This window comes from Drosophila nasuta, chromosome 2L (genome assembly GCF_023558535.2).
Source record: "Drosophila nasuta strain 15112-1781.00 chromosome 2L, ASM2355853v1, whole genome shotgun sequence".
Classification (NCBI taxonomy): domain Eukaryota; kingdom Metazoa; phylum Arthropoda; class Insecta; order Diptera; family Drosophilidae; genus Drosophila; species Drosophila nasuta.
This window is the reverse complement of record NC_083455.1, coordinates 23190847-23206269: the sequence shown is the minus strand read 5'-3', so window position 1 is coordinate 23206269 and position 15423 is coordinate 23190847. Positions and strand designations below refer to the sequence as shown.

The 15423-nt window shown below is 32.9% G+C and overlaps 3 protein-coding genes across 4 annotated transcripts in view; 1 reads left to right on the top strand and 2 right to left on the bottom strand.

Moving 5' to 3' along the window:
- Positions 1 to 142: 142 nt before the first annotated feature.
- Positions 143 to 2238, bottom strand: LOC132783411 (interaptin-like). Its single transcript, XM_060788553.1, has 10 exons — positions 1722 to 2238; positions 1542 to 1652; positions 1288 to 1392; positions 1140 to 1223; positions 1006 to 1077; positions 862 to 948; positions 698 to 802; positions 598 to 639; positions 408 to 533; positions 143 to 339 (listed from the first exon to the last, which is right to left on the bottom strand). The coding sequence occupies exons 1-10, from the start codon at positions 2143 to 2145 to the stop codon at positions 209 to 211; spliced, it is 1287 nt and encodes a 428-aa protein (XP_060644536.1). The 5' UTR covers positions 2146 to 2238; the 3' UTR covers positions 143 to 208.
- A 1123-nt stretch (positions 2239 to 3361) lies between these two features.
- On the bottom strand, positions 3362 to 4301 carry LOC132791389 (uncharacterized). Its single transcript, XM_060800284.1, has one exon. It carries the CDS (start codon positions 4173 to 4175, stop codon positions 3462 to 3464), a length of 714 nt encoding a protein of 237 aa, XP_060656267.1. The 5' UTR covers positions 4176 to 4301; the 3' UTR covers positions 3362 to 3461.
- Positions 4302 to 6931: 2630 nt separating this feature from the next.
- Positions 6932 to 15423, top strand: part of LOC132792224 (uncharacterized) — a 36609-nt gene continuing 28117 nt past the window's right edge. The window contains exons 1-2 of one of the 2 annotated variants that reach the window (XM_060801491.1): positions 6932 to 7562; positions 9531 to 10802. In XM_060801491.1, coding sequence (XP_060657474.1) covers positions 9796 to 10802 — 1007 coding nt within the window. In that variant the 5' untranslated portion in view covers positions 6932 to 7562; positions 9531 to 9795. Of the gene's footprint in view, positions 7563 to 7942; positions 8096 to 9530; positions 10803 to 15423 lie in introns of those variants that run through there. The other variant, XM_060801497.1, reaches the window with a different exon arrangement.

The window sequence follows — 15423 nt, the reverse complement described above, 5'->3', positions numbered from 1 at the left end:
TATTTTAACATTTATGATATATTTTGAATGTTGAACTTCATCGCCATATCAAATATATAATATAATTATATATAATAATATATAATTAAATTAACGAACTACGATTCAAATTTAGCAAATGTTTTTAATGTGTATTCAGAATTGAAAAGTGAAATTAAACAAAAGAATCAGCTGACTTAAATCTATAACATCGATATTGTAAGAGCTGCTAACAATTCAATTTGCATTTCACTTTACACCATGTTTTGGTGAAGAAATTATTTCCGCTGCATTGTTTAGCGCATTTTTCTTTGGTGATCAGCTGATTGTTGAGTTCTTCCTTGTTCTTTTTACACTCATCTAAAGAAAAAATTAAATATAGGACGATTAATTGGTCTTGAATGATTTCTTTTAAAGAAGATACCTACCCAAACCTTTATTCAATTCGTTAATATTCGCATTTTTAGAAGTGGTCTCAAGTTTTTGCGATTCCAATTGCTTTTTACATGATTCGACTAAATTGTTGTTCTTCGAATCCCTTGTTTTATAAGAATCTACCACAGAAAAAAAATGTTGAAATTAGACTATTATCATGATTAATTATTCAATAAAACATACCAAGTTCTGTTTGGATTTCTTCCCTATTCTTCTGACATTGGGCTAGAATATGAAATGTAATTAGATTTTTCAAATTTAATATACTTAAGAAGATACTTACTCCATAGATTGTGATTAAACTCAGCTAATTTATTCAGTTCCTTAATAGTCACATTCTTATAAGTGGACTCATTTCTTTGCGATTCCAAATCATCCTGACACGATTCTTTAATTGACATAATTTTGATTGGTAATTATTGCATTGTATCAAAGTGATTCACTTACCTAATATTATTTGTTGATTACTTTGATATTCTTTGAAGCTTTCATCCTTTAATTTTACTAAATTCGTATTATTTAATTGACATTCATCTGGAAAAAGGTATTTTCTATTAGATTTATTCAAATTAGATATTCAATCTAGCATACTTAGTTTCTCTTCAACTGATTTCTTCTCCTCTTCTGTTTTTTGCATATTTCTTTTGTTCTCTTGACATTGATCTAGCAAAGTTAATAAAATTTATATAAATTCTGCAATGTAAGAAGCAAAAGGTAACACTTACCCAACAGATTTTTATTATTCTCAGCTACTATTTCCATTTCTTTTATTCTGGCATTCATATAATTCGTCTCATTCCATTGATTTTCTAATAATTTTAATCGTCAGTGATATCTCAAAGTTGTATTCAATTAAATAAAGTGAACACTTACCCAACAGTTTACGATTAGCCTCAGCTTCTTTTTTCATATTGTCAATAGTCACATCCTTTTGAATGGATCCATTCCTTTCTGACTCCAAATCCATCTGACACGATTCTATAAGAGAGCAGATTTGCATTAAGAATTGTATTAATAACTTAAATTCCTATTTTATAAATCTTTTCTTCATTCAAATTGGCTAATTCTTTAATTGTCAATTCGCATTCATCTGAAAAATATGAAAGTGTAATAATGACTGAACTTACTTTGTTTATTTTCCAGTCGTTTAAGTCTATCTTTGAGCTTCGGAGCCTCATTATATGCTTTGACCATATAATTGGGACATACTATTTGTGGTGTTCTGTTTTTCGGATTACCTATTTTGTGGAATGTTTATTCATTATTAAAATTCCCAAACTGTGCGGTAATAGTTTATAAAATCTTACTCTGATTATTTGTGTTGTTCTCGTAAGATGATATAGTTAATTGCAAGTTCCTTAATTTTAATTCTTTCTTTGCAATTTGCAATTGGAAATATTCCAGAAGCTTTAGTTTATCTTCTATTTCAGGATCAGCTTTCAGGTTAGCAATAAGTTCATCTTTATTCGAAAAGGCCTTTATTTCGGCTGCTTGCTTTTCAGTTTGGTTTTTATATTCGTCTAGTTGCTGATTAGCTTTATTGGTTTCATTTATTTGAAGTTCCAGGAGCTTTATTTTTTCTTCCATTTCTCCACATTGCTTTAATTGATTTTCCACAGGTGCGATGAGTACTTTTGTAGAAGCTTCCTGAAGTTCTTCTTGTTCCTTGATCGCTGTGCATCTTGGCACGAGAATAAATAATATCGCCAACAATTTCAAAAATGTCTGCATCTTTTTTTATATTTCTTGGTTTTTAGAAACACGCTTGCTTGCCTTTCAATGCCGTTTAGAACTGTAGCTCGCTTCTGAACTGAAGAACTCTTTTATACTAAATACAGATCTTCATATTGACGCATTTCTTTAAAAATTTTGTACGTATAAACGAATTTTTACCCACGTAAAATTTTGATGTAAGAAAAAAAAAAAATTGAGTCATTCATAATTTTGTTGAAATAATTTAAATTTTTTCCCTTCTTATTATTTGGGATATTGGGAATATTTCCCAAAAAAATCAACAGTTAAATGAAATCGTATTAGGCGAGATATAAAACCAGAACAAAATAAGCGATAACACTTTAGCTACAGTGGAGTGCTCGACTTTGAGATTCTCTACAATAAAACCAAAACAGTGCAGTATTATTACAAGTAAGAAAGCTAGAGTCGAGTGTGCTCGACTGTGAGATACCCGCTACCCATTTTGAATAAAAGTAAAATATTGCGGTATTATTTTCAAAATATACCAAAAATAATGTAAATATACCAAACGGTATATTTGGTATATTTATACAGTACCAAATTAAACCAAGTAAGAAAGTTACAGTCGAGTGTACTCGACTGTGAGATACCCACTACCCATTTTGAATAACAGAAATATATTTTGCGGAATCTTTCTCAAATTATACCGACTATACTGCAAAATACTACAAATATACCAAATATATATATATATCGATATAGTACCGCATTCAAAATATACCATAGACGGCACAATATACCAGATTGTCAGCCAAAGCAACTAAGAGCCCTAGTAAGTAGGCGTTTTTGCCCATACAAAAGTATTTCTTTGATAACTTCGACAATTTTTATCTGATCGCAACCAAATTTTCAGGAATCATAACTATTATAGTTATTACTGTATATACCAAAATAGCTTTAAAATTACGCTTGTTATTCGATTTTTGTTGATTTGCAGGGGCGAAAGTGGGCATGGTAAAAATTTGAAACAAACTTCATCTGCGTGCAAACATAACAAATGCTGTCGAAAAAAATTACAGCTCTATCTCTTATAGTCTCTGAGATCTAGGTGTTCATACAGACAGACGGACAGAAAGACAGAAGGACAGTCGGACATGGCTAGATCGTCTCGGCTGATCAAGAATATATATACTTTATAGGGTCGGAGATACCTTCTTCTTCCTGCCGGCACAAAGTTATAAAAAAGTTATTGTTGAAATATCTTATGTATTTTTTTGCTGTATTACATTTTAGGTGATTTAACTTTAAATTTAAGCATTCCAAGCGGAACTCAAAAGGTAAAACTAAGAAATTCAAAGACGATAACGCATAGCATTATCTTCTGCATTGGAATCTGGCTTTAGCTCCGATTTGACCTGTATTAAGCTCATCGATTTGTTAGTTTGCAAACGTCGCTTTGGACGCAAAGCATCTGTGGGATTATTTGCATCATTTTTGCGCATTGCTTTCGGCTTCAACTGCTTCTCTCGCTTTAGTTTTGGAGTTGCCAAAGTGTTCATATTACGTGGCGATAAAGCCAGGCGACGTCGTGCTGCAGTCGAAGCGCTGCCTGGTAACATTTTCACAACATTTGGCTTTGTTGGCACTGCGGGTTTCGTCTTTTTCAGAACAGTTACAACTGTATTCAGTGTTGACTCTGTGGAGCCGGATGATTCGTTGATTAGCTTCTCCTCGGACTTTTTCGCTGGCATTGTCATGCGTTCGATCAGATCGTTGAGCACTTCCTTCTTAGCCAAAGCAGGGATCAGCATGCGGGAACGTTTCTTAGTCAAATGTGTCGCTGTCACCACGTTGGTCGTCATCTTGGTGGATTTCTCTTTGGGTGTGGATACCATTTTGCTGCGACTTGACTTCATTTTGAGTTTCTTGGTCTCAGTTTTTCGAGTTGGATACGTTGGACGTCGCCCATCGATAGGAAAGATCTCTTGCTGCAGTTGTTCTTCTTTTTTTTGCTGGCGATAGCGCTTCCTGAGCATATCATATATTGATATAATGGGTCCATCCATTTTGGGGTAAAATTGAAAGCTTTAAAAAAAAATTAAACTTAAATAATGCGTACAATTTTATTGCAGAAGTAATTGTGTTTGTTTTTGATAACTATGCAAGTAAGTACTGTATAACATTAAACTAAACAAAAAACTAAAAGGAAATGTTGAAGTTTAGGTCGAAGCCAAATTTTTCTTGAAATTATGCATCAAAATATTTTCCAACGAAATCACATATTTTGCCCATTGTTCTTAGAGAATTGCTTTTAATATATTTAAAAACTGTGCATCAGATTATTTTCACAAATGATCACATAATTTGCCCACTGTACTAAGAGAATTTCTCTTAACTCAAAGCTTTTTGCTCACTCGAAAAAAATCGTTGCATACTTTTAAGCGGCACACAAAAATAATTTTATACGCGAATTTAGCAAGCAAAAGAGCTAGGTGAATGCGTTATTCTAGCGTATTAAAAACTTTAAATTACTGTTAAGCTATCAGCAAACGTGTGTGAAAAGCTTTCATAATTGAGCTTTCACTGAACTGATATTGTAACTGTCGTTGAACTCAATTGCAGCGCTGATATCGTTGAAGTTCAAGGTTAAGAACTCTTTTCAGGTTTCGTACATTTTGTAATCTGATAATTCCGACGGTCAAAAAACCGAGGCCCTGAGCTGCATTCAGTTGTATATGTATGTAAGTGTGTGCATATATGAGTTTATTTGTATTTCTCAAATACTCATAGAATGTGAGTAAGCGCTTTTTTGTTGTTGCATTACAGATGCCTAAGAAACAGCGAAATTTTTTGGTGATAAGAGTTCATTAAACGCGCAAAAATCATAAAATTCCAATAAAAACGCAAATTGCGAAATTTCAGAGTGAAATTTTCGCTGCTGCAAAGAAAATTAGCATGACAAATTTGAAGAGATCTGCATAATAAAACTATAGAGAGAATGCTTAAAGTACGCAAATAAATAACAAAATACCATAAAAAAAAAAATGTAAAAATTAATATGCTTTCGTGCGTGTATCTCTTTGTGTGCATGTGTGTGTGTGGGTGTGTGTCTGTGAGTGCGGAGCAACGAACGCACAAAAAGAAAGAAAAGAAAGCAACAACAATATGTTATCAGCGCAGTCCAAAAAGAGCTGAACAGTAAACACCTACAGACACACATACAGACACACAGACACAGACAAACGTACACCAAAAGAAGAACAACAAAAAAAAAGAAGAAAAAAGTTGCGAACCGCGCAACAAGAACAACAACAACGAAAGCTGTTGTCAGCTTTAGCTTTTCAAGGTTAAGAGCAAGTGCGTGTGCTTTTGAGTGCGTATGTCTCGCTGTGTGTGTGTGTGTGTCTGTGAATGCTTGCGCTTGTATTGGTGCCTCGCACACAGAGTGCGTAACAAATACAACAACTAAGCAAATGGCAGCTGGCAAAAATTAGAAGCAAAAACAAAAAACAAGCAGCAAAATGTTTATGGCGCACATGCTATAAACTAAATAGTCCAACCTCTCTTTCACTCGGCTTGGAGGATAAAACTAAATAATCACCGTTATACTCGCAGATTTGCCTTAATTCTATATAATGATAGACCCGGTGCAGAGTTCTTATATAGAAACATGTTATTTTCCATTTGGGATTTGATCAAAAAAAAAAAAGCTCGAAAACAGCTGACGCATTTTATGGATCTCGTCTCTATGTGCGTTACGCTTTATTTCTCCTTCCTGGTGCGTTATTTGCTCTTGTTCTTGTTGTTGTTGTTGCGCTTGCTGCTTTCTATTGTCAAGTTTAATGACTGATAAGCTTGAACAGCCGAAATATAAACGAAAATTCAACACGCACAACGAGTTTCAGTCATTTCGCCATTTAGAATACATCACCCCAAAAAAAGGTTTACTTTTTTTTATAAAGCACATTTCGCTTTAACACAATTCTGGATTTGTTGGCAATACGTGCCGGAAATGTTATACATATTTCCAAAACCAAAAAAAAAAAATTATAATAAAATAAAATAAAATAACAAAGCGAAACCGAAAACGTTACCAAACTTGAATAACGTCAATCTACAAACTTGTCAAATTACTATTTGCTACACTGTGCAAAATTACGTATACGTAAAGTGAAGCAGCAGCTTGAATAAAATCACAGTAAGTTTTATTATTAAAATGCTTTTAAACATAGATTTACAATTAAGTAATATTATCAGTTTGCTTTCTTGAAAGTTCTATACTCAACGTTTGCTCTCAGTGTAATCTTAAGCAAATTTCTATCACCAAGCCAGCGACTAATACTTTTCTTCTTCTTCATCTGCTGCTGCTGCTGAGCCTCATAAAAGCTTTTGTTGCTTTTATCGGTTAAGAGTTTGGTGCGGTTCATGGTTCACATGCGTTGACAGATTACATTGCCCATAACGATAGCAGAAGAGAGCACATTACAGCGCTGCGGTTGCTCTCTTAAAAGCATGTAAGCTTACAGCAAAGAGAGTGCCAGCAAGAGCGAGAAAGGGAGAGAGAGTGAAATACAGTGTAAGAGGGTGTGTGAGCTCCATACGCACGTGCAATGGCGCTGCTTAACTTTTGGGGAGAGACTATGCGCCCACAGCAGTGCGCAGCGCAGCGCTGTTAAAATATTGTCATTCATGCGCTCTTTGACGTCGACTGCGACGCAACAGCAACAGCACACAGCAGCAGCAGCAGAAGCAGAAGCAATGTTCAGACAACCGTTGATCAGTATGAGATCGAATTCGGCCGTCGTTGGTTGTTCGTAAAACGCGCCGTTCGTTGTCAGAAAGTTGTCGTTGTCGTCGCATTCGTCGCCGCCGCCATCGTCGTCGTTGTCGTCGTCGTAGTCGCTGTTGCCGTTCAGCTTTCAATTCCAATTCATTTAGTCGATCGGCATAGCACTAGAAGCAACAAACATCATGCACTAAAAGCCTTTTTTACATCTCTTCGTTACGTTCCGTTTCGTTTCGGTTTCTCGTGTTGTTCGCCGTCGTCTACTCTACTATACAACGTTCTGTGCGTGAGTGTGTGTGTGTGTGTGAGTGTGCGTGCGTGTGTGTGTATTTTATTTTCTTGCTCACACACAACAAATGTGCAAATCAAACAAATGCATATGCAAGTAAATGGAAGAAGAGCAAGAAGAAGTGCTATCCTCTCGCACAGCTGATTTTAAATCAAAATTTTAATAGCGATCCAACGACGACTCTACCCCAGTCATCATCAGCCGTCCCCCCGTGCTCACCTTCCCCCCCGCAGCAAAACACAACACAACAGATCAGCCAGCCAGCCAGCCAGTCAGTCAGCCTAAGCGAATTTCTTCTCCACCCCCTTCGTCGTCATCCTGCAAGCCAACAACGAGATTCTTCGTTAAGTTGCCGATTCAACGATTCGCTGCTTTTGGGTGCGTGTTGTTTTTTTTGCGTTTTTCTGTTTCTGTTTTTGGTTTTGCTGTCGTCGTTATTGTTGTTGCTGTTTCTTGACACTCGTTTGTTGTTTTTGCTATGTTTACATTTATATTCCCCGCATTCACACATACACAAAATGCATACACGCATACAGTTGCATACATCTCGTATACGTGCACGAAAATGTAAACTGACATTTTGCTCTGGCGCTTTGTTTCGCGCGGGCTTTATTAACAAATTATAACAGAAGTTGAAATCTCCCTCGCTCTCTCTTCATCTCTTCATCTCTTCCTCACTCTCTCTCTCTCTCTCTCTCCGTGCTCATCTCTCTTTGGGTGTCCGCTAGACGCGGCTTAGACGGTCAATAAAATTTTCATTTGTTTTTTGGTGACTGTGCTCGAAGTTTGCTTTGCAATCCATTTAAAAAGTGACAGCGCATTCCCACAAAAAAAATTAAAAAAAGAAAAAAAAATATCAACAATTGTGTACAAAGAATAAACGATTTTATTTATAGTACTGAATTTGGCAAGTCAGTCTCCAGTGAAAACAAGTGCGAAAATTAACAAAAAATAATAAAAATATAAAATCAAAGCTAGCAAAAATAAAACTTGACATTGTGTGTACTCTAAATAGTTGACAAAAAATTAATACAGAGTACTAAGGAACTATAGCTATAGAATTGCTTTGAATGTCATTTCAGAATAATTTTTATGTGTTACAAATTGTTAAATTAATACAGAAAATGAAAGAATTTCATTTCAAAATTAATTAAAGTTGAGATTTTAATAAATTTCATAAATGCTTCGAGAAAATTTAAATTAGTTATACATACAATTTTTTTGATGTGTAGTTTAAATTTTTAAAATTTAAAATGACTTGTAGATACAGAAAATTAAAAAATTGCATTTAAAAATTAATGAAAATAAAGATTTCAGTAAATTTCATAAATGCTTAGAGATTTTTTGTCTTTATTGTTATACACAAAATTTTAATAAGTTTCAGAAAATTTTAAAAATTTGTTTAAAATTACAAACTTTGATTATGTCAGTTTAATGTTTCTAGAAATTAAGTGAATGTAATTTTAAAACAATTTATAATTTGATTTTTCTGTTTAAAAAAATAACATTAACATAATTTTTACAATATGTTCATTCAAAGCAAAAATAGAAATGTGAAAGTTAAAACAAAAATTATTCCAGAAATTTCATAGATAATCATAGCCATAGGCTTTTGTGTGTATTTTAAATAGTAAGAAAAAAAAAACCAAAAACAGCGACAAAAAAATAAATAAATAAAAAAAAAATAAATTAATAAATTAAAATATTTAATAATAAATATTACTTGATACTGTAGCAAAACCAAATTAAAATTATATTTTTTTAAATTGTTGAATGCTACAAATTGCATAATCAAATAAGTTAATGAATGCTACGTAAGATTTAAAAATTATGATTATAGCATTATTATTTTATTCATTTTCTCTATTTAATAGAATAGGGCGACAAATGTTTTCAGCTTAGAAAACTGTTGAAAAACTTTATTTCATTTGAATTTTATTTTTTTTATTTTTAGTTAAATAATTGCAATTTTTTTCTTAATTATTATGATTAATTTCAATTTTAAGTAAAATTCAGTGACAAATGTTTCCAGCTAAGAAAATGGTTGAAGAACTTTATTTTATAATAGAAATATTATTAATTTTAATTTTTTATATTTTATTTTTAAGGAATTTTGTAAGTTGAATTTCAGTTATGTTCGAATGAAATACTATACTTATGTTAGCGGATATTATCATTATGAAGTTTGCAGCTGGTTTCAGGGCTTAATTCTACGAAGACAGCTTTAAATTTCACATATAATTTAAAATACAATTTTATGTTGAACTTATTGTATAACTCTTGCAATAATTTTTAATCAATTTCATTATCTTTGCAACTCGTTTTTATTTTTTTGTATTTTTGCAGCCTCTGCGAATTATGAAATGTGCTCAAAAATCGCTAAAAAAAAAATGATGCCAACGAGAAATGTTGAATGCGTTAAGCGAAACGTGTTTTAAATGAAATCCTTCGTTTCAATTAATGAAGAAACGTTTTTACATTTACCTAAAAAGAAAAACGTGAAAAAAGAGTTAATCCAAAACTGAAAAAGGCAAATAAAGAAAGAGAGAGACAGAGATAGAGAGAGAGAGAAAATACGATAAGACATCACAAACATCACAAAAAGGTGATAATGATTATTTCCAAGGATCTTTTCATATTTGGCGAACAAATTTTTGCAACAATTATACCAGAAGGTGGAGTCGCTCTCGCCACGCAACAACAACAGCAGCAACAACAACAGCATCAACAGCAACAGCCGGCAATTATAAATACGACAACAACAGGAGCAGCAGTAAATTCAAAAGCAGCAACAGCAACGACAGGAGACGAAGTCGCAGCAACAGCAGCTGAACAAGTTGTTGAGGAGTCATTAAAAGTAGCAGCAACATTGGCCACAGCTCTGCCACCAACAGCAGCAGCAGTTCAGCAACAACAACAACAACAGCAGCAGCCAACAGCAGTTAATACTAAAACATCGTCGTCATCATCAGCAACAGCAGCAGCAGCATCAGCTAAACAGGAAACAGTTGCAGTTGTTGCTGCCAACAACAACAACAACCACACCAATAACAACAACAACAAGATAAAAATTTCAAAAATTCCAAAGGCAGCTGAAGAATTGAAAGCCAAGAAGCAAAAGGCAAAGTGTGAATCGCTCAAGTCGCAGACACATTACGAAAAAATGCCAATGAATTTGTTGCTCTCTGAGAAGGAGGAGGAGCCTAACGCCAACGCCAACGTCAACAGCAGCAACCATAGCAGCATCAGCATTCATATTGACAACAGCAACAGCAACAGCCACAACAACGACAACAACAATTCCGACAACGAATCATTAGCAATGGAACAGGAACCGTTGGTTGCCACCAGTCAACGTAATCTGGCCAAAATTGTTGCCGATTGTCGCCTACAAATCGATGTGCCGTCAACAGCAACAGTTGCTGCTGCTGCTGCTGCCACAACAACAACACCAGCAACTTGCAGCTCTTCAACAGCATCCACAACATCATCAACTGAATCGTCGTCATCTTCTTCTTCTTCTTCTTCCACATCCTCGGATTTTACGCACACATCACAAACGACATTACCAAGTACGGATAATCTGAGCAAAACTTGCAACATGCTCGATCCCAAAAGGTGAGTTTGACTTTTTTTTACTCCTCTACTCTTTATTTTGTTGTTTTTTTGGTTGACCCAATTTCTTGCCCCTCGTTGATTACATGCAATCAAAAAGAGATAGAGAGAGGGAATCACCCTCCAGTTAGAATCACAAGTCCAGTTTTCTTAACCAAAAAAACAGGCCAAAATTTCACCTACTAAATTTGGGACACCACGCAAAACTGCATTCTGCAATCTCCACTCAGAATAACTGCAAAGCTGCATGCAAAGTTCCCCCTCCTAAGAAAAAAGAAAACAAAAATTGTTTTTTTTTTTGTTCATTATAAAATAAAAAGTATAAAAAATAAAGCTGTGGCAAAGTTCTGGACAAGGAGCAGGTTTTTGAGTTAAGCTGCAGCCGGTGCCGCTTCTCTCTCTCTCTCTCTCTTTCTCTTCCCGTGTTGCTGTCTCTTTCTCCTTTTGAGTCCCCCCAGCTCAACAGTTGCAACAGTTGCCGCTGTTGAGCGGGGATTATAGCCATGTGTGTGCATTAAGGTAAATGCCTATATTTTTGTGACTTGTCGCCCCTCATTGCTCTTTTCTTCTCTTCTCAGCTCTTTGCTCTAACTTTAAGCTCCAGCTGTGTGCAAGGCTTAAATGTTGCAACTTGCAACCACAAACAGTTTCAATATTCTTGTGAGATTTAATTCCATTTAAAATATGTGTGTGCAACTCATTCACTGCTATTCTTATTTAAAAAATCAGAAATAGCGAATGTTGTGGTATTTTAATATACTAAAAAACTATTACAAATTGATGTTTTAGTATTTTTAAAGTATTATCTTCCTCTCAATGTTGTTCCTTAATATTTCAACACAATTTCTTATTAACTTAATAATATAATGTGTATGAAAGTCTAAATTTAAATAATATACTATACCCTTTTAAAATACTATATACTATACTATAGTAAATGAAGAAATATTTGAAAGATAGGATTCTTAGAAATCTTTGTTGTTTTTTAAAAGAGTGATTTGCTACTTTTTGGTATTGTTCTTTTAATATTATTGTTCTTAAATGTTTCAACAGCAGCTAAAAATAATATACATTAATAGGAACACGTTTTTAAAAATGTTTTATAGTAGAGTCATGCTCACAATTTAATGAGCAGTATTCTAAAAACTCTTTTAAGCTTCGCTCATCTTTGTAGCTCATTCGTAAACGTTTTACTGACTAGTGAAACACCTTTTAATACAAAAAATGTTTCCTTATTTAGCGAATTTCTTATGTATAATAATTTATTACTAGTTATATTTTCAACATCTCTTTGCTCCCATTCCTAAACGTTTTACAGGCAAAAAAGTGACTGGATGTATAAGAAAATAGTGTTTTCCGTTCTCATTTATCCCTTGGTAGCAATCTCATTCCTACTTCTTCTTACATTCTTATTTGCTGGATCGAAAAGTTCTTCCAATAACTTAATCATTAGTTATTTCGTTTAAATTCTTTAGTTTTCTCTGTTTCTCTTTGCTCTCATTCGTAAACGTTAAGCTGGCAAATAAGATAGTTTTTTAGCCTTTATTTTCATTCGTGAATGTTTTACTAATAAAAAAATGTCCTTATTTTATTTATTATTATTATTATTAGTTAGTACATTTATATCTTTAGACTTCTTATTTCCACTTTGCTCGCATTCGTAAACATTTTGCTGGCAAATAAGATAGTTTTTTAGCCTTTATTCTTATTCGTAAATGTTTTACTAATAAAAAAAATGTTCTTATTTTTAGAAAGACTCATATTTATTGCATTTCTATCGTTAGTTTTCTGATTTCCACTTTGTTCTCATTCGTAAACGTTTTGCTGACCACAAAACTGCTTTGGCATACATCACAAATCAATTTTAACGAGCTCATTCATTAGTTTTCGCTTAAGCATTCTGCTGTCAGATAGAATAAAGTCGTTCTCTAGCCAATTGCTGTTTTGGTGAATACACTCGCAATGCACTCGTGAATCTTTCGTTGTGTCCGTTGAAGAAGAATTGCACTACGTTTTCTCCCATAAACATTTCAAGAATTTCCCCGCCGAAAAAGTGAACCACTTACCAAAGCAAACACAAACACAAACACACACACGCACAACTCTGTTGCCTGATTCTTGTGCTCCACATTTGGTGGACAACATCTTGCTGCAGTTTTTTTTGTTTGTTTTTTTTTTTGGTGTCAATCTGATAAATATACATATATATACACACATATATATCTTTGGTATATATGCAATACATAAATTGTTTGTTGGCAGCTGGCAAACGAGCATCAGATCCATTCTACTACCACTTGCTCTCTCTCTCTCTCTCTCCCTCTTTTGCTCTCTGAAAATCGGCAACAACTACCAAAAAAAAAAATGGAAAAAAACTGGGTCAACTGTGAACCAATTTTCAGGCATTATTGCGACAACAGATGTACGAGATTTCAGCAGGAGAGAATAAATAAAAGGCACACGTAAAAAAGAAACTGCAATAATCAAGAGAAGAGCAAAAGCGAAAATACGAAACGTGACAACAACAACTTGAAGAAGAACTTCGGAACTTCTGAGCTCTCTTCTTCTTCTTCTTCTTCTTGCTGTACAGTGAGTGGCAGAAGTGCATGCGCAGTGCACTTTAAATCGCATAATAATTGAAAATTTATGTTAAATGCACATAATGAAGTTGCACTCAACACAAATACACTGAGCGACAACAATGTGCACATTGTAATTTAATTTACTTAATCTCGGCAACTAAATTGCCAATGCAAAAAAAGGAAAAAAAACGAGGCTGAACAACTTCTTGTGGTTCAATTCAAAACTCTCAACCTTCTTCCACGTTCTTCTCGTTGTATTTTTTATTTTTCTTCCCTTGCCACATAATTGAACTGTGAGACTGCAATTCAAATTAACCGAAAATATGCACTTGAATCCACTCACAAGCCACTTTATGAGGCTCTAGCTCAAGTCTCTTAACTACACAAGTGTGCTAAGTGTGTGTGTGAGTGTGTGTGTGTGTGTGTAAATTTGGTAATAGACGTCAGTCAGTCAGTTAGGCAGTTAGATTGTCAGTCAGCTAGACAGCTAGCAAGTGACAACGAATTAAAATAAAATTTACAAAAAAAAGTGCTGGGAAACAAAACTGAAATAAAAAGTAATTTTTATTGCAGTTGCAAGAGAGCTGCAATTATTACACTGTGCAAAAAAATGGGTTCAAGAATTAGTTAAAAAATTGTTGAATAAATCTATAATTCTTTAATTTAGCTAAACAAAATTGTTGAATATATCTATAATTCTTTACAATTGCAATTCTTTACAATTGTCACAAAGAAATTGTAAAGAATAATTTAAAGATCATTGAATATAAATAAAGTTTCAATTATTACACTGGGAGAAAAACAAAACTGTGTTCAAAAATAAATTTCTTTAATTCTTGAAATACAAAAAAAAATAAATATATATGAAAATCCCATTAAAGTAAAATAAAATCTAAAAAAAAAGAAGTGAAAAGTAATTAATAAGAGTGTAACACTTGTTACACTTGACGAATTGAAAATTATGTTTAACAATAAATATATTTAATTTTTTAAATAATTCATCATTCAATAATCATCAAAACAAATTAAAAAATCGAATTTAACAATAAGTAACAATGGGGCAAAATGATTGAAAGAATATTTTTCATAAAAAATTAAGATTTATTTATAAAAGTTTAAAGAAAATTCATTTAAAGCAATTTGATAAATAAAAAAAATAATAAGTATCTATAATGTCTCAAATTCTTCATCGTTTTATCGCCTTCAAATAAAATTTATAATAAATATAATAACAATTAAAATGCTTAAAAATTTAATTTGTCGAAAAAATTAAGTTGAGGTTTTGTTGAATTTTAAATAAAAGATCGAATAAAAAATATTTCAAACAATTTAATACAAATTTCATTAGGAAGATGTTTTAAGCTGGTAACCAAATGTATATTTTATTCTTTTAAATATATTTTATAAAACTATTTGCTTTCAAAGAGTTTCAACTGTTTTTCTATGATTTTCAATTCTGCTGCTTGATTGAATAATTGCGTATACTTAATTTCAACTATTCTACTTTATAGAGATTAATTGAATAAACTGCCAACAATTAATCTAGCTTGATGCCAAAAGAATAAAATACACTTTGTGCTGCATTTTTTGACAAGTCGTTTTCCCACTTCATTTGTGTTTAATTCAATTAAAGTTTTTTTTTGGCATTTTACTGCAGATATCTGAAATTTTATTGGACGGCAATTTGTGCTACTAGTTTACTGAATGTGTTGCATATTTCCAAAGATTGATTAGTTTTATTGTTTCTATCCATCAAATGAATAATAAAACCCGTTTTTAATTGCCATTGAGCTGGTTTCTTGATCTAGTTCATTCTACTTTCAAAAATCAAACAAAAACAACTAGAAATAGAGTAGAAAAATAAATAAAACTATTGTTGCTCGTCTTTGGTTTGAAATTTTGCATTTCTTTGCTAATAGTAAATTAATTAATTGAATAAATATTAAGTTTAATTAAATATTTACTTAACCATCTCATAAAGTGGAACGTTTTTATCTGTGTGTCGCTTGGCAATCAAAACTAACTTTTGCAAAAGGGCGAAG

Excerpts from the sequence above, each read along its gene's own strand:
- LOC132791389 (XM_060800284.1), bottom strand. The coding sequence starts at position 4,175 with ATGGATGGACCCATTATATCAATATATGATATGCTCAGGAAGCGCTAT.
- LOC132783411 (XM_060788553.1), bottom strand. The coding sequence starts at position 2,145 with ATGCAGACATTTTTGAAATTGTTGGCGATATTATTTATTCTCGTGCCA. Across the intron at positions 803-861 it reads TAATCAACAAATAATATTAG|AATCGTGTCAGGATGATTTG; the intron begins GTAAGTGAATCA and ends TGTCAATTAAAG. Across the intron at positions 640-697 it reads GTTTAATCACAATCTATGGA|CCCAATGTCAGAAGAATAGG; the intron begins GTAAGTATCTTC and ends TTCATATTCTAG.